The 20,232-nt window shown below is 32.2% G+C and overlaps 1 protein-coding gene across 2 annotated transcripts in view; it reads left to right on the top strand.

The window, feature by feature from the left end:
• LOC114328087 (espin) overlaps positions 1–20,232 on the top strand; it is a 374,616-nt gene that overhangs the window by 300,693 nt on the left and 53,691 nt on the right. For both annotated transcript variants that reach the window (XM_050642375.1, XM_050642376.1), the window contains 5 exons: positions 1,667–1,850; positions 2,349–2,531; positions 3,143–3,256; positions 9,000–9,184; positions 12,671–12,813. In XM_050642375.1, coding sequence (XP_050498332.1) covers positions 1,667–1,850; positions 2,349–2,531; positions 3,143–3,256; positions 9,000–9,184; positions 12,671–12,813 — 809 coding nt within the window. The remainder of the gene's footprint in view (positions 1–1,666; positions 1,851–2,348; positions 2,532–3,142; positions 3,257–8,999; positions 9,185–12,670; positions 12,814–20,232) is intronic.

Here is a 20,232-nt window from a genome sequence, read left to right as displayed (position 1 = left end):
CCATCTTTTATCCTTCAGTCGGGCTTTGTGTCCTGCGAAGCTCCATTTTAATTTGGCAGCATGTTCTCCTGCGTCTTTTACTTTGGTTTTGCTTCTAATATATGTATTTGTTTTTTGTCTATGAGCCTCACCCCGAGCATTGAGTTTTCCATCGCTCTCTGTGCCTTTACTATTTTATCCATATTGGCCTTGGTGAGTGTCCACGTCTTTGAACCATACGTAAGTATAGGGAGGATACACTGATCGTAAACTCTGGTTCTAAAATATTGTTCTATTTTAGTGCTTTTCAAGATCCAACTCAGTTTTCCAAATCCTGCCCACGCTAACCTTATTCTTCTAGTAATTTCGGCAGTTTGATTTTCTTTGTTAACTTTCATTATCTGTCCCAGATAGATGTATTTCAACGTCATATTTCTATGTCATTCAACGTCATTTTTGTAATGTTCGGTGTATTCGTCATTACTTTTGTTTTTTCCAAGTTCATCTTAAGACCTACTTTTTCCACAGCTTGAAATAGTTGCGTCATCATGGTCTGTAATTCTTCGAAACTTGTAGCGAATATTACAATGTCGTCAGCATATCTCAAATGACTCAGTTTTCTTCCATTAACATTTATTCCTTTATCTACCCAGTTAATGTCTTTGAACACGTCTTCAACTCCCAGTGTGAACAGCTTTGCTGAAATAACGTCTCCCTGGCGAACTCCTCTGTTGATTGGTATATCTTTGGTTTTCTCATCTATTTGTATTTTTATTGTAGCTTTCTTATAAATATTATGTATGAGCATTCTGTATCGAGAATCTATCCTGCAGTTGTTCATAGCTCTCTTTATTGACCAAAGTTCTATGGAGTCGAATGCCTTTTCATAATCAACGAAGCCAATGTATAAGTTCAAGTGATATTCATTGGCTTTCTCTATTAGCGTTCTGACTGTAAGAAGATGATCCGCTGTACTGTAACCCATTCAGAATCCTGCCTGCTCTACCGGTTGATAGCTATCAAGCTTCGACGATAGCCTATTAGTTATTAGTCTCATAAACAGTTTGTACATTTGGGACAACAGGGAAATTGGCCTATAGTTTTTCAGATCTCCCCTATCTCCTTTTTTGAAGAGAATTATTGTCAATTGGGCCACAATCCTTTAAATCCGAAAAAGCTTTTTGACTAAATAAGCACATCATCTATTCGCAATATTAAAAAATTGTATATTATAGTAGTACGTAATACAGTAGCCACCTTCACAGAAGATAATGCCCTGATGGCTGTGGTGAAGATTATTCAGAAGCAACAAGGAAATAACAATTTATTTCCTTTCAATAATAGTATGTCTTTTACTTATACGAAATTTCATCCCATGAAGAGGAAACTTAAATTCAGATATTAATTTAGAGGATGTAAAATTATTGAATATATTATGTATAAAAACATAATATTGATATTTTACAAGTATGCCATATCCAATTTGATGGTCTTGTTTTAATATTGTCAGAACAAACCATTTTGTCCAATAGGTATATCTTTACGTTACTTAAAATCCTTTTTCATTTTACTCAACAGACTAAAGCACTCTTGTTGTAGAACACTGACTTGAGTGTAGACAAAAATTTTTAAATCCACAATTTAAATTGCTAATATTTCTCTCTCTAATATTGCTTATTTTTTACAGCGCCAATACCCAGATGGACAATGACGTCACACCTGTATATCTGGCTGCTCAAGAAGGCCACCTAGAGGTCTTGAAATTTCTAGTATTAGAAGCAGGAGGTTCCCTCTACGTTCGAGCTAAAGATGGAATGGCTCCGATCCATGCCGCTAGTCAAATGGGATGTTTAAATTGTGTCAAATGGATGGTGAGTGGTTCATTATTTTGTAACAAAATTACCTCCGTTTTTATTATAAAACTAGAAAATAATTATTGTCCAGGGAGTTAAATCAGGGGATCTTGGTGGTCATTCAATAAAACCTCTTTGTCCAATATATCGCCTAGAAACGGAAACCGTTCATTAGGTTATCGCTTTACGTTTATGCTAGAATGGGAAGGTGCGCCGTCTTGATGGAAAAATAAACCATTTTATGAGCACCTGTTATCATTTTTGATTATATCTGTCAAGATGGGATCAACTATATCCTATAATTACTTTTCTTATTCGGTATTGCTTAGTATTCGTGCCGTGGTAGGGTCCAAAATTCTTTCTGAGTATTTATCTTTCAAAACATCTGAGTTTTCTTCACGAAAAGATTTGTCTGTACCTCAAAGTAAACTTCAGTTTCCATAATAACCTCTGTTATTATTTTTGTTTTGTTCATTCAATTTATTTTTTTGATAATTCCTATATTGCACATTTCAGATTCAAGACCAAGGAGTAGATCCCAATCTTAGAGATGGTGATGGTGCAACGCCTCTGCACTTTGCAGCTTCCAGAGGACACTTGGACACTGTTCGTTGGTTATTGAAGCATGGAGCCCGTTTATCACTAGACAAATTTGGAAAAAGTCCCATCAATGATGCAGCAGAAAACCAACAAGTTGAGGTAAATCAATATATTTCCGTTTTACAAAACCCTTTCGATCTACTTAAAAAAATAATGTTGCACTCCCAAGGAAGCCGGCAAAAATGAGAACTAGACAGGCCTAAAAAATATCTTTCTCAAAATAATCTCAAAATTTCATATATCTAAGAACATGGTACTACTCCAACTTTATTTTTAAGAAAATGAAAAGGCATATGAACAAGAAGACTTATTAACCCTATACCTAACCTTAAATTTCTTCCTGTACATAAGAGAATTATATTAATGTATCCAGCATCAAGACTCTACGACATATTCTTCAAGGAAAATGGAAATGTATAAGAATGAGAAGCAAGTCTTCCCGTATTTTCAAAGGTTATTCCCTATTTAACAGGGTTACTCCTTATACACCAAGGATTGTGCGACGACTTGCTTTGGTGCAAGGACTCCTGATTTTTTCCTTTAAAAAGGAGCAAAACAATACAAGTAGGAGGAGGAGGAAATTTATTAGCTCCAAATTCAATAGAGTTCTAACACCAAAAAAGTTATGTGTTAGATGCTTTGTTTATGAAGCTGTCAAAAATTTTGTTTATAATTAATTTATTTAATATTCACAATATGTTTTTTTGTAGTGTCTGAATGTCTTAGTCCAGCATGGAACTACACCAGACTACCAAACCACTCTCGATAAATTCTCCAATGGCAAGGGCTGTTCCTGTACTAGAAAAGGAGATAAACTTAGAAGAGTAAGTATTCTATTCATATAAGAATATGAATATATTGATAAAAAATAATACCATGATACCACCACTATCACGGTCGACACCGCTCAATATTTAAGCGAAAAAATTTATTTCATTTCACTAAAAAATCACCTCTGCTTTTCAAATTCTTTTTATGCCTTATTTTCTTCTCTGCACGTTGTGTCTGAGAGAACAGTTCATTTTACACAAAAATTGCTAATAACCATTTTTGTATAAAATTATCTCAGCTGCTTTTCCTTTTTAACTTTTTTTATTTCTATGGCGAACAGATTCTCAGGAAATCGATGTTTTCCTTTTCCCTCCTTATGTGGGAGGTGGTTTTAGGGGAATGCCCGGAGGTACATACATAGGCGTGACAAACTTTTTTGCATCTTTTTTGGTACCCAAAAGACATTTTCAGCAAAATTCAGCTTGTTCATATTATGTTTAGAGATTGAGTGGCATTTTCGTCTCTGATTACTGGATTATTATTAGAGCGGGCTGTATCGTCTCCACCGTTAGTGAAATTATTCCCATTCGATTTTTTTTGCAGAAAGTTACTCAAAAAGAGGTCCTTATAACAAATCCACAGGGTGCCAGGGGGTGCCGTGGTTGAAAAATTGTTTAAAAAAAAATTTTTAAACAAATTCACAAAAATTATTTTTTGCTTGATAATAATCAAGGCCTTGATAATAGCCTTGATAATAATCAAGGCTTAATAACTAAGCCTATCGCGTATAATTCGACAACAATCAATTGTAGAAAAAAATTACAACAGACCTTTTTGTTCAGAATGACCCAAATTATCGAAAAAAAAATTTGTTCGAAGTGAAAAAATTATTTTTGTTGAAAAAATTATTTTTGTGAATTTATTTAAAAAAAATTGTTTAAACAATTTTTCGACCACGGTACCGCCTGACACCCTGTGAATTTGTTATGAGGACCTCGTTTTGAGTAAGTTTGTCCAAAAAAATTGAATCGAAATAATTTCGCTAACGGGGCGACGATACAGCCTGGACTATAGCTCTAATTGTTATTAAAAATAACAGCTTTGTAATAAAATAATGAATAAAGTTTCTTCATGTTCTTGAAGGAGGGGTTTTTAGCTTTAATTTGATTACTTTCTGACTTTCATAATATAATTTTTAATCGCGTTATTAAGGCTTAAAAATGGCCATTTTCTCATTTTTCAAATTTTAAATCGCGTATAACTCGACAACAATCAATTTTAGAAAAAAATCATAAGATACCTTTTTTGCTCAGAATGACTCAAATTATCTAAGAAAAAATTGATAGAAATCAAAAATTATTTTTGTGAATTTGTTTAAAAAAAGAGTAAACAATTTTTCGACCACGGCACCACCTGACACCCTGTGGATTTGTTATAAGGACCTCTTTTTGAGTAAGTTTGTGCAAAAAAATCGAAGCGGAGTTAGCGGAATTTCGTTAACGGGGGCGACGATACAGCCCGCTGGCTGTATATAGGCAGTTCGAAGTATAAACTATAAACAGCAAAACATATCTATAAATATAATTGCTTTTTTGGATCTTTTACATTATATTTGTTATTCTAGAATATATTTATATCATTTATTGCATATATACCTACTTGACATCGTTCGATAATATATGTTTATGTTTATGCTAATATTAATATTCATTTTGTGAAAGAAAGTTTCTAGTTTCAATAGGAAATGAAAATACGGAAAAATTTATGAACATTACGAATAGTTTTTCTGCGTGACAGCCGCATACTATAATTGATCTTGTAAAATTAATCAATTACAAAAATGCATGAATCGATAGTTACCATAACAATTATTAGCACAACGATATTGTTTATTAATCATTTCTCTTCAGTTTTGCAAAAGGTGTTGCGATGGTAAGTAGTAGCGCATAAAATAATTAATTATATTACCAATAATATTTTTTTGGGTTTCTGCAATAGTTCCATCATAGACATAATCGTTCCTTTTCTACTGTTTGGTGTCAAAAAGATGCTTCTATACTAAATTTACAATCAAGATGCAGTAGAAATAAACAAACCAAGACACGTTAAATGCTACTAGCAGCACTTCTAAATCATAATTTACAATGTAGATACATTGTAAATCCCAAATCATGATTTCCAAAGTTTATACATTTTAAATTATGATTGAGGAGTGCTCCTAGTAGCATTTAACCTGTCTTGGTTTGTTTATTTTTACTGCATCTTGATTGTAAATTTAGTATAGCTATTGATGAATTTTCTCCACTCTTTGCCCATATTTTGTTATATCTCTGCTATGTCGCCGTTCCACTCTTTTATTGGTCTGCCTCTTCTGTTTTTCCCTGTTGAATTAGCTTCCCTCATTCTTTTTACTTGCCTGTTATTGACCATTCGTCTTATATGACCGCATCATGATAATTTTTTCTACTTTATTATGTCAAGTAACGGTTTAATTTTAAGTATGTTTCCTTTTTTTATTTTTGAATGTGTCTGTCCTTCTTGCACCTATCGTTCTTCTGAGGTATTTCATGTCTCCTGCTTGTATCGTACTCTGGTTTCTTCTGTTTAAAATTCAGTTCTCTGCACCGTATATCAACGTTGGTATACATATTGTTTCATATATTGTTACCTTCTTGTTGAGGAATCTTTTATTTAGTGTATGGAATAGTTTTCTTTTACTCTCTAGTACTCTAGTATATTGTTGAGATCGTTCTCAATGCTTCCTCTGTTATTTATTACTGTTCCCAGGTATTTGTATTTTTTGCATTATTTTTTGTTGATTTTTCACCAATTGGGTTAGGTCATCCTTGGCTTTTTTCTTGTTATTTTCATTACCTCTGTCTTTCTGTTTAGTTACATTTAGGTATATTTTTTGCTTCTAAGTTCCATTTTTCTAAACTGTTTTCAGTTTTCCTGCTGTTTCGGCGAATAATACTGTTATCTTCAAATGCGTATATCTCTGCATTTATCATTTGCATTCTATTCCATCCTGTACATATTCTTTAAATGTTTTCGTACAATATTTCACTATTTCATCTATTACCTTTATTGGGCTTAAGCTACCTCCTTGTCCATCTCCTTACGTTATTTGAAATTATTGAGATTGCATATTTTGTTTTCTTATCGTATTTATCTGAATCCGCTTTGAACGTCCTATAGTTCTGATTATCCACCTATTGTTCTCATTTATAGGGTCTAGTATTCGTCTCACAACCTTTTTTCAAAGAAGTTCATGAGGTTTGCAAATTTTTGAGTCAATGTGCAAGTTTTACATCCATAGCTCACTCGGTCGGATTCAGGTCTTGTAGATTCATATCTTAGTCCTGATGTATTTTTCGTGATATATTGGTTTTCGTCATATTGATTAGAGTCAGATTGGTTAGAGGACAGAATTATCCATGTATTTTCTTCTAAATGCGATCTCGCTTAGTTGTCTACGCAGATGTCAAAAAAGTCTCAAGATATATTTAACGAATGGTACATTTGATTATAAAATTAAAATAAACGTAGACGTAATTTTATTATTCTCTCTTAACATTGAAAATATCGTGCATTTGCTCCCAAATAAAACATTTTTTCTCCGACCGTTTAATAATATACTCATTATTCGCTATTTTTGAATAGATAATAACACCCATTACTTTACCCGTGAGTAATAATTCATTACTCACGGGCTGAAGTTACTCGCGGGTCATTACTCACGGGTTGAAGTTAGATTCAAGTGGTGCATGGCACTTTTAATATACCTATTAGCAAATAAAATTACTTAAACTTGTTTATTTAATAAAATATTCATTGTAATTTATATGAACAATTAAATTTGAAAAATGTTTAAAGGATTTTTAACTTTAACAATGGGTTAGTATATTTTTTACGTTTAAATTTCAACATTTGACATTTTAATATTGACGTTATAAAAAGGTAAACAATAAACAATCGGTATTAATTTCGTAAAAGGACTTACGGATATGAAATTCATATCAATGAATTCTGTTTTACTTACTGTTCATTGTACAATAGATTTGAATTGAGAGTACACGTTCTTTTTCACGTAATTGCCTTAAAATATGTTTTATTTTTAAAAACCACCGCCATTCCATGACATAATGACAACTGTTTATTGTTTCATAACATAAGCTCAACGAGTGTAATTCTAACAGTGTTGCCATAGTTACCTATATAAAATATATTTTCTTATGAAAAATAAAATATTTCGTTTTAAATAATGTTAGTAGTTGATAATTATATTTTTCTACTAACCCAAATAAAAAAGGTCGTAGAAAAAGTATAGTATTCTACTTGCATGTAATGGCGAGTGTCGTAATTCATCAGAGTGAGTAATAGCCATCATTACACGCTCGTTGAATAATATACTATTATTTCAGCATTATAAAGGCGTCCCATAATCAACTTAATAGATATATAAATTTTTTGCATATCCTTTATAAGAATAGTATATTGTGCAACAAGTGCAGAAAGGTACTAATTTCTCACGAGTTTGAAAAGTTGCGGTACGAGCGCAAGCGAGTGCCGCAATTCAAACGAGTGAGAAATTACCTTTCTGCACGTGTTTCACACTATACTTTTTCTACAAGCACAGTTTTTCCTAAAAATAAAAATCACAATTTCCAAACGACGATTAATTATAATAGGTAGGTACCTATGTGATAAGTTTTAAACTGTATTTAATTAATACCTACTAATCAATTTAAATTCCTTATACCTAAATAAATTGCACAGAAATCAGTTAAAAAATTAATGCACTGCCTTAATTTGTTTAAATTTAAACAATTACTACACATTATTGACATTATATTTATGCAGTCACGGATTTACACAAAACCTACTTCATTCGACGTCTCTTGCACAGGTTGCTAAATCCTTATTGGTTATTTGATAATTATAAAATGTTTAATAAGAATAAAATTGTAAAATAAAACAGTTGTAACATCCATAATTTAGTTTCTATGCTATAGTTAAATATAATAATTGTCTTATAGGTTATATATTTGTCTAAAGTTTAAGCACGGATGTAAACAGAATATAACGTTACTCAGAATGCGGTAGTCCACGGATGTAAACAGAATATAACGTTACTCAGAATGAGGTAGTCAACTGTGCAGAAAAGAACTTTGCGGCACAGAAACGTCACTTTGCGGCACAGAAACGTCACTTTTCTGCACACTAATGTCAAATATCTTATACTGTGAGAAAATATCAAGTTTGCTAACATAAAACCGTGCAGAAAAGTGCACTTTGAACAGTGGTTGTAGAAAAAAGTACAAAGTTTACATAACATCATTATTTTCTTTACATTGTTTTAAGTTGAAAATTTATTAAGCTACTTTACCAATTATAATAATTAATGACTAAGGTCCGGTTTCACCAACAACGAATAAATCAATGAATAGCTTTCGTCGAATAAAATTTATTAGACGTTTAAGTTTATATTTTGTTTCAATATAATTTTGATAATTTAAAGTTAAACTCGCGAATTTACTTTCTTCTAAATATTTACAGCCAGATTAACTTGCCAATTTACTCAAAGAGTAAGTATTTTTTTGATAAATAAATAAAATAAGTCTTATTTGACGTTAGTAAAAGGGAGAAATGTCAGTTTAATGGTCGAATAATTTTTAATCATAGAATAAACTACTATTTGTCGTTGGTGAAACCGGCCCTAAATGTATTTATTAAAGTAATTCTTTTATATTAGACTTTTTAGACATAAAATTTTTATTATTTTTTTTTTTTTAGGGAAACAGCGTAGCCAGCGACTGCTCAAACTGCAAACCTAAGTCAATTAGTAGCAACAATACCATGAAACACAATAATTCAGAACCGTTTTATCTTCATCCACCTTTAAGTGACAGATCGATGGAGCCTGCCCATGCACCGGAAAATGGTCTTTATATTAATCCAATGAGCAAACACAGACACAGGTAAGACATTAAAGTATAAACACATCAATGTTTTGTGTCAAATTTATCCCTATATTAGATTCAAATATGTATAATAAATTTTATTTTTTGGTGTATTGTATTGTGCATATTGTGCATATCGTAATTCTTAAAAAAATTGGCAAGGCATTTATAACTTTACCGAAAAAGTCTAACGCTGGACAATGCTGTGACTACCGAACTATCACCTCAATGAGCCACACTTTTGAGAATCCAAAGATTGAAAATCATCAAAGGATTTTCAAAACACTGGAGCAAGATATTAGTAACACTCAGTTTGGCTTCAGAAACAAAAAGGATTTAAGAGAGGCCTTGTTTGCTCTTAATGTATTGGCTCAAATATGTATGGATGTTAACCAACCACTTTATAATATGTTTCAGAGAATTAAATTCTACACAATTTTCATCTCTTTCATTTTTTTGCTAAAATTAATATTTAAGGTAGTACGTATGCGGTAATGGCGCGAGCGTAACACCGGATTGATTTTATAGCAATTGTTTTTGTTCAATATCTACGCCATTTTCAACTAAAATTGTTCAAAATAAAATTTCCGACAATTTCTTTTTAACAATTTTTTCATGCGGTTGATATTTTTCGAGTTACATGGGAAAATAGTAAAAAGTGGTGGGGGAAGCATAATTATTGAATTGAATTTTGTTTCCGAGCTGCCCCAAATTTTATAATTCTATCCTTTAGGAGAGATCAATAGTAGTGTAAATTTAAAATTTCGACTGAATTCCACGGTTGCATTAGCCGCCATATTGATTTTAAATGAGAACTGTTGTTGCTTAATATCTCCGCCATTTCAACTTTTCAACATAAATGGTGGGAAAGAAAATTGTTGGAAATGCAATTTCCTACAATTTTTTTGGCACAATTTTTTTATACGATCAATATTCTCCGAGTTAAGGGGGAAAATAATGGAAGCGGACGGGAAGCATAATTATTGGATTGTCTCATTTATTATTAACTTTACGACATAATTGTACAGAAACAAAAATAAAGAGAATTATATTTTATACAATTTTTGAAACTTCCAATGAAACATCAACCAAACTAAGTATATAAAAGACATAAAAAGACATTACAGGGTGTCTGCGTAACTTGGAACCATATGGGAAACTTTTTTAATATCCATTTTACGAAAAAAAATTATTCTTTATAAAGTGCTCTGCATAGTCTAAAACCTAAGATGCCATCATCAAATGTCAAATTTTGTCAACAGTATACGAGGTATGTCAAAAATAATGAATTTCTCTCAAGAGCAAACTACCTTTATATTTGAAAAAATTAAAAAATTGTATTATGAAAAGTTATTTGTAATTAAAAACCATATTCAAATATGCAATAACAGCCTTCTACTTGCAAAAAAAAATTTCTGAAATTTTCCTAAATTACCGATTCCGAACATCATTTTTATTTATTAGACATGTAATAACTCTTTTATTAATAATTTTAGGAAAAAAAAGTTAGTCTTCATAAAAATCTGTGCATGGTCTAAACCTCAGGAATTCAGGATGTAACCATCAGTTATCCAAGTTTGTTATTTTATACGAGGTGTGTCAAATAATATGAATTTAGAAAGAATTTAGAAAGAATTCTTTCTAAATTCATATTATTTGACACACCTCGTATAAAATTAACAAACTTGGATAACTGATGGTTGCATCTTGAGGTTTAGACCATGCACAGATTTTTATGAAGAATAACTTTTTTCCTAAAATTATTAATAAAAGAGTTATTACATGTCTAATAAATAAAAATGATGTTCGGAATCGGCAATTAAGGAAAATTTCAGAATTTTTTTTTTAAGTAGAAGGCTGTTTTTGCATGTTTGAATATGGTTTTTAATTACAAATAACTTTTTTAATAAAATTTTTTGATATTTTGAAATATAAAGGTAGTTTGCTCTTGAGCGAATTATTTTTGACATACCTCGTATACTGTTGACAAAATTTGACATTTGATAATTGCATCTTAGGTTTTAGACTATGCAGAGCATTTTATAAAGAATAACTTTTTTTCCTAAAATTGATATTAAAAAAGTTTCCCATATGGTTCCAAGTTACGCAGACACCCTATGCATTAAGTTCACTTAATTTTATTAACTAGCGGGTTTGATTGGTTGAATTTGTCTGTCGATATTTTAAGTTTTATGTCAGCTAATATATCGTGATGTTTTAACAATTTTTTTTTAAATTTTGGACCCTGTTGGGGGGAATTTTCCCATTTCCCCCCTTGTAGACCCGCCACTGGTTCTCTCAAAAAATTGTAGTAAATCGTAATTGCAACAATTTCAGTTCTTACACTTTTTGTAGAAAAGTTGAAAATGGCGGAGATATTGAACAAAAACAATTGCTACAAAATCAATCAGGTCTTACGCTCGCACCTTTACCACATACGTACTACCGTAAATATTGATTTTATCAAAAAAAAGTACGGCATCAAAATTGTACAAAATTTAATTCTCTTCATTTTTGTATAGGTATATATTTGTTGTAAAACTAATAATAAACGAGATAATTCAATAATTCAATAATTATGCTACAACTGTCACTATTTTCCCCTCATAACTCGGAAAATATCGACCGCACGAAAAAAATTATAATAAATGAAACTATAGAAAATCGCATTTTCAACAATTTCAGTTTCTACACTTTTTGTCAAAAAATTGGATATGGCGGAGATATTGAGCAAAAACCGTTCTCGTTTAAAATCAAGATGGCGGCTAACGCAAAGGCGGAATTCAGTCGAGATTTTAAATTTATACTAATATTGACCCTCCCTAAAGATTAGAAAAATAAAATTTGGGGCAGCTCTAATGCAAGGTCAAATGCTATCCCGACTGGGCTAGTAGTGAGATGTATTTTTATCTTATTATGTATACGGAATAGGGCTTGGATGCTAAAAAAGGATATAAGTAACAAAATAGAAACTTTTGAGATGTGGGCTTATAGAAGAATTTTAAAAATAAGTTTGGTCGATAAAGTTACGAACAACGACGTTTTAAAAAATGAATAATTAAAAGGAGATATCGCATACAATTAAAATAAGAAAATTTGCAATATTTGAGTCATGAGGTGAGAGGTATGCGTTGCTGCGGATCACTATATATGAAAACATACTGGAGAGAGGAACATAGACCGACGACGTATATCCTGGTTGACCAATTTGAGATAATGGTACAATTGTAACTTTATTGAGCTGTTGAGCTCAGCAGTATAAAGGTAATGATAGCCGTAATGATAACCAACCTTCTTAAAGGACACGGCACTTACAATAGAAGGAGTGATTCTTGAAATTAAACGATTTGGATTAGAACAAAAGCGTATGCATTAGATGTCGTAATACGGACAAAAAATGATGTAGATTTTTTGTTAGGTTAGGAATAAGTGTTTTGAGAAAATCTAGAAATTTCAGTTGAAATCAGCTATAGGTACATATTAACGTATAATTTATGATTTTAGTGCATCTAGCAGCTCTGAAAGCAGTGTAAGCAGTGGAAATGGAGAATCGTTTTACTTGCACAATCCCCAGGAGGTGATCTACAATAGAGTCAAAGACCTTTTCGAATCAACACAGAGACAACAAGGTCTTTCAGCTTTAACAGGTAAGGTTTTTGTTTAGAAATTAGATTTTGAAAATATTTTTTAATATTTCTTCTGCCACAAGGATATAATTTCTCTGCTATTTTGTTTTTCTAGCTACATGACCTAAATACCTAAAATAATCAGAATCATAAAAAGTGCATGCACAAGACAATCAGAGGAAAAGTACAAGTGAGAGACCAAAGATCCAATGAATTCAAAATTATTAAAGGAGTAAAACAGGGAGATAGTTTACGCCTACGCCCATTGTTGTTCGTCATAATAATGCCAAAAATTATAAAGAACCTTAAAGCTAAAGAAGAAAGCCTAAATACAGTAATGGGATACAGACACTTACAACCATTAAAATTACAGAGTTTACTCTATACAGATGATATTGTACTGGAAGTGAACAATAAAACTAAAATGCAAAGGCTAATGAATTCGTGAACTGAAGAAACTAAAAATGAAAATGGTGGTGAATATAAATAAAACAAAAACTATGATAGTTAATCAAAAGGAAGACCAAAACAATAATTAGATTCCATGTACCTAATGAAGCAGCATTAGAAAAAATAAAAAAGTAGGAATATCTGGGCAGCATTGTGAGTGATGGTAGTAGAATAGATGCGTAAATAACACATAGAGGAAATAAATCTACTAGATTATACTACACAATTAATTTAATATTAGGACACAAAGGTATAAAAAGTCAAGAGAAAAATTCACAATACGATAACAGTGCCAATAATAACATACGCCAGCGAAAACTGGACAATTCATAAAAAAGATGAATCAATCGAAATGAGATATTTGAGCAAAATGTGCGGAAAACCAAATGGGCCAGGATAATAAATGAAGATATCAGACAAATGACATAGCTGAGACCTATTACTGACTACATTAATTACACAGAAAAAAATGTTGTAGTTCGAAGATATTATTAGAATGAAACTATAAAGAATTAAGGAAGGAACAAATTATCTTCCATAGAATTGGGAAGTAAAAAAAGTTGAGGGGAAGAAACCAAAAGGAAATGAATAGATCAGGGAATAAAGGGAAACCTATTGAAGAATTAAAGATGATGGTCAAAAATAGAAATGCATGGGAAAACGGGTAAAGGAAGAACCGAAATCCGAATCCTACGGCTGAGAAAGAGAAGACAAATGCCTATGAGAAGAAGAAGAAGGAAATCTTTTTGAAGTTATACTTCTTTAGGCGCGATTGACAGTAAAATTTTTCATAAATCTGCGCGCATGCGCACACAGACAGTATGACGTTTAGTTGCTAATCTTTCAAATTATATATCAGCGCAAATAAGCCATTAAAATAATATATTAGTGTTTTTTAGTAAATGTATTATTTATTATAATTTTGTGTCTTTGGATTTGTCTTCCTTGGGCGTAAAATAATAAAACATCTATTTTTATATTTCACTTGTTACCGTGATGTGTAATTATATAGGGTGTAACAAAAATACAGGTCATAAATTAAATCACATATTCTGGGATCAAAAATAGTTCGATTGAACCTAACTTACCTTAGTACAAATATGCACACAAAAAAGTTACAGCCCTTTGAAGTTACAAAATGAAAATCGATTTTTTCCGATACATTGAAAACTATTAGAGATTTTTTAATGAAAATGGACATGTGGCATTCTTATGGCATGAACATCCTACAAAGAAATTAAATTGAAATTTGTGCAGCCCATAAAAATTTTATGGGGGTTGTTTTGTTCCCTTAAACCTCCCCAAACTTTTATGTGCGTCCCAATTAAATTATTTTTGTAGTACCATTAGTTAAACACAATGTTTTTAAAACTTTTTTGCCTCTTTGTACTTTTTCGGTAAACCAGTTTTAATCGAGATGCGGCTTCTTTTTTAATATGTTTACATAAAAATTTTATGGGGGTTTTGTGCCTTTAAACCCTCCGAATGTTTGTGTACGTTCCAATTAAACTATTATTGCTGTACCATTAGTTAAACATAGTATTTTTAAAACTTTTTTGTCTCTTAGTATTTTTCAGATAAGGCACCTTTTATCGAGATGTGGTTTTTTTTTAATATGGTTCAAAGTATACCTCAAACTGTAATTTATAAATAAGTTTTCATATTATTACAGTCTCTAAAATCGTACTTAACAGTACACAAATATGTGGTGGATTTGACAAAATATTCAAAATATCTCAAAAAAAACTAACTTATCGAAAAAGTACTAAGAGGCAAAAAAGTTTTAAAAACATTGTGTTTAACTAATTGTGCCACAATGATAATTTAATTGGAACGTACACAAAAGTTTGGGGGGGTTTAAAGGAACAAAACCCCCATAAAATTTTTATGGGGTTCACAAATTTTACTATATTTTTTTTCAGATGTTCGTATCATAATAATGTCACATGTCCGTTTTCAATAAGAAACCTCGAACAGTGTTCGATCTATTGAAAAAAATCGATTTTTATTTTGTAACTTCAAAGGGCTGTAACTTTTTTAGGTGCACATTTGTACTAAGGTAAGTTAGGTTCAATCGAACTATTTCTGGTCCCAGAATATGTGATTTAATTTATGACCTGTATTTTTGTTACACCCTGTATATATCTGAAACGTCAGTAACATGCGCCTTGATGGCCTGGTTGGTAAAGCATTGGACCAGAGATCGAGAAATCACGAGATTGCGGGTTCAAATCCCGGACGATTCATACTTTTTTCTTTTTTTTTAATATTTGGCATTGTTAAGTTTTGGTTAATTTTGGGTAATTATTGTTAATTTTTTGTATTGTAACTGTTAAGTATATTTATTTGGTTGAAATTATATAATAGAAGTATAACTTCTTAAGTGCGTACAAAGTACACACACATTCTTTTTTTAATATTTATTTATTTATTTATATTTATTTATTTATTTATATATATTTACGAGCAAAGCTCATTGCAATAAAACATTACAGAAGATATGAAGAACTAACAAAATATTACAAATATACGTAAAATACAATAAGATACAATAAACACTATGACAATAAAGCAAGTCAAAAAGTAAAAATAACAGGTAAAGATATATAATCACAAGTTTAAAATATTCAAGAACATAAAACTAGAGGGTGCAATCCTTTAGCGTTTTTAAAAATCGCGAACTATCCGCAAAGAAATCCACACAATTGGAGCAAGCATTTGCCTGTCTAGAAACCCTCGAGATGAAAGAATTTGCAGTGAAGTTAGTTCTGCTGATGCGAGTATGAAACGTAGATCTTGAACGTGTGATTCTGGAGGGAATATGTAAACCTACTTCCTCCAGGAGCTCAGGGCAGTCGTGAATTGAATTTATAATATTATACAACATGTACATGTCCTTCTTTTTCCGTCTGCTTGATAAGGTGTCAATGTTAAGTTCTAGTTCAAGATCCATATAATTCCAGTCTCTACGGTTTGTTTTGAATGCGACGAACCTAAGGAATAGGTGCTGGATCCTTTCAATCTTACAGTTGTATGTCTCATAGGCGGGTGACCAGACGCAAGATGCATATTCCACGATTGGCCTCACCATTGCACAGTACAACAGTTTAAACGATCTCAACTGCTTAAAGTCTTGGGAGCATCTTTTAATAAAACCTAACAGTTGAAGCGATTTTGAGATGATATTGCTTATATGAATATTGAAAGATAGTCCAGAGTCAAGTGTAACTCCAAGATCTTTTATGGATGTGACTGTTGTGATATTTATATCACCTATTTTGTATGTGAAAGAGATAGGACTTTTCGAACGCGTGAATGAAATGTGAAAACATTTGCAGGAGTTGAGAACCATGTCATTGTTGCTGCACCATTCATTCAACCGATTCAAATCGGACTGAAGCCTTAAACAGTCGAGTGGATTCCTAATGTGGCAGTAAAACTTAACATCGTCAGCAAATAAAAGAAATTTCGCATATTGGAAACAGTCTTTTATATCGTTAACCCGCCAGTGGTCGCTATATGAGATTTTCTCTCACGGTTTTAGAAAATTGCGCACAACTTTTTTTCTGGGAAAATATACGCGCTGTAGTTCCTTCTAGTCTCCTAACTATCCTTCCTCGACAATCTAATAGACTCGTCCGCTCAGATAGTGACTCAGTTTAATTAGTATCACCATATTGTTAAGTCAGTGCGCTTCATGTGAGAGATTCTCTCATCAAGCGACCACCGGCGTCACCAACTCTGTATAAAAATTAATTTTATTTTTTCCCTTAAAACTTAAAATAATATCCTTTTATGATGTAATAAAAGGCGATGTGGATGTGGTCGATGATATGAAAATCCTATATTGTGTTTCATGTTTTAGTTGTAGATGGTCACTTACCATATATTTTTCAATGTTAAATATTGGCGGCATCAATAGTCACATTTTATATAAAGATAATAATAATAAAACAGACAAACGTCGTGTCTTTTTAAAGCAAATGGATTTATCGTTGATGAAACCTCATCTTTTTTATAAAATTTTGTAAAGAATGGCAAAAGTTGGATATGCGAGAGAAAATCTCACGCGCGACCACTCGCTTAACATTTTACCTAGCGACCAATGCCGGGTTAATAAAAACATTAAACAACAAAGGTCCAAGATGAGATCCCTGCGGTACGCCCGAAGGGACAACTATTTCGTAGGAAAAATAGCTGTAGAGCTTGACGATTTGTTTTCTGTCCAGAAGATATTCCCTAAGCCACAGCAGAAGTGAACCATGTATCCCTAATCGCTGCAATTTTTCTAATAGAATATTGTGATTAACTCTGTCGAAAGCCTTAGAGAAGTCGGTGTACAGGGCGTCCACCTGTAGTCCTTCGTCCAAGGCGTTCAGTAAGAAGTTAGTATATGTCAGCAAATTGAGTTCAGTTGACTTATGGCGCCTGAAACCAAACTGCTGTTCCAATAGAACACCGTTCAAGGAGGGTGTAAGGAAATCGCAGACAAGTGATTCGAATAGTTTAGGAATAGAGTTTAGGATACTAATAGGTCTATAGTTGGACACAAGACTTTTGTCACCTGTTTTGTGTAAGGGCAATAGGAAACTGGTCTTCCAAACATTTGGAAAGCTTCCACTAGCTAAAGACTTGTTAAAGATGAGAAATAATGGCCGAGCTAAATTAAATGCACAGTACTTGAGCAAGCTTGATGGGATGCCGTCAGGTCCCGGGCCTTTAGAGGGATTGAGGTTACACAATTTAGAGTAAATGTCAGAGATGGATAGTTTACATGATGATAGGTTTAAGGGTGAAGAAGTGATGTCTTCGGGGAAATCAACAACAACAGAGGAGTAAACTGATGAAAGGAAATCAGCAAATAAATTCGCAATATGAACCAGATGAACTAGTTTTACCGTTGTGAGATAACTCCGAAGGAATTCCATTTGATTTTCTTTTGTTATTGATAAAAGACCAAAACTTATTCAGACCGCCGGGAAGAGAGTTTTCAGTAGACAATGTAAAGTTTAAATAGTCACGCTTGGCAAGCGTGACTATTCTCTTCTTTCTGACAATCTCTTCTTTCACAAGGGTAATATATTAAATATAATAGAACTGAGGATGCAACAGAAAAGAAAGATACACATCTAGCTTTTAAATGACACTAAACACTGAGCACTGACCATATTCTTTAGTGTATACTTTTAATTTCTGAAACATGACGTCCATGTTAGCATTGTTGTATAATTTGGTTTTAAACAAATTATCCCATTTACAGTCTGAAACAATAAGATCAATTAAATAATTAAACCATTACAATTCAGTTTTTGGATACTCATACTATCAAGATCTTTTAAAGTCAATTCTCAGACCTGTAATAATAAATAATCACTCTTTAATATCTTTATTGTACTTCAATTGGTTACAGTTAATTTTAAAATAGGTTAATAGGGGATATTTAGTTTCTTAATTATGAAAATAGGTTTTAGAGAGAATATAGAAACAAGATACTAGATAGATACTAAAATTTATGTTGATGCATTACAAATATCACTTTATTTTTAATCTATCAAATAAGAGGAAGGAACAAATAATATATTCTGTATGCAGCGTGGATTACGACAAGGAAACACCACGATGGCCTAGAAGCAATACCTCGTAAGTACCAAAAATTCAAAAATCACGCTTTTGGCGCCGCAGTACTGATTTTCTACCTATCACCAAAGGTATAAAGGCGCAAAGCAATGAATATCGTACTTTTCATCATGTGCCAATACCTCGTCTAAATATTTTTGCGTGCAATACCTCGTATGTGTTTATTTTGCTATGGTAGTTAATGTCGATTATAACGTAAAAGTTTGTTTTGCAAGTTTATATTATAAAGTTTACCAGTCTGGCGATTGGTAGAAAAGGTGTATATCAGTATTGCGGCGAAAAAGCGTGATTTTTGGTACTTACGAGGTATTGCTTCTAGGTCATCGATAAAAAGTTTTTTGCTAAAAACCACAAATTTTGACAGATGCACTTCCGAGGTATTGCTTCTAGGCCATCGCATCATCTCACCAAAGCTATTCAGCTGTGGCGAGACGCTTTGATGAGACGCTTTTAGAACATAATTGTAAGAAGGCAGATCTGAACGAATGTAGTATCAACATAAATGGAGAGAAGCACAGTCATTTGAAATTCGCAGATGGATGATGCAATAATAATGCTGAAACAATTATATCATGCTTCCTAAAGAGGTCGGATTAAAGATTAACATGAGCAAGACCCAAATGATTGCTATTCTGATGCCAAATCATAATATTATTGATGATGGAAGGAATATTGAGAAGACTGCATCTTAGAAGTACTTGAGATAACTGGGCAGAGATAACCAGACATGTGAACTCCCACGTCGCACAGGATTAGCCTGGGTAGCGTTTGATAAATTGAAAATCGGATTTACCCATTTGCCCCAAAAGGAAAATCTTTAACTAGTGTGTGTTACCACTATTCACTTTAAAGTGGAAACATTAACACTCCCAAAAAAAAGAATATGTGTGTACTTTGTACGCACGTAAGAAATTATACTTCTAAATATGATTTCAATGAAATAAATATACTTTCGGACAGTTTATTTGTATTTTATTTAAAGATTAAATTAATTTTTACTTACTACTTTCCAAAAATTTTTATTAAAACAATACCAAAAATTAAAAAAGATTAGAAAACACCAGGATTCGAACCGGGGACCTCTTGATCTCCAGTCCAACGCTCTACCACTGAGCTATACCCTTTTCTTTATCCGGGCTACAAGATTTCTCAGACATACTGACAAACAGACGAAGTTGATTATAAAATAATTTAAATATTACTTATTATCTTAGTCCCGAGGTAAACAAGTTCAAATACACAAAAATTATAATAGTTATTTATGATATAAATGTTAAAAGTACAATTTTAAGGCACGTATGTGAAAGTTTCGTGTGAAAGATTCGCTTCGCTCATTCTGCAATTCACATGAGT

Source organism: Diabrotica virgifera, chromosome 2 (genome assembly GCF_917563875.1).
Source record: "Diabrotica virgifera virgifera chromosome 2, PGI_DIABVI_V3a".
Lineage (NCBI taxonomy): Eukaryota > Metazoa > Arthropoda > Insecta > Coleoptera > Chrysomelidae > Diabrotica > Diabrotica virgifera.
This window is presented reverse-complemented; position numbering and strand designations above follow the sequence as displayed.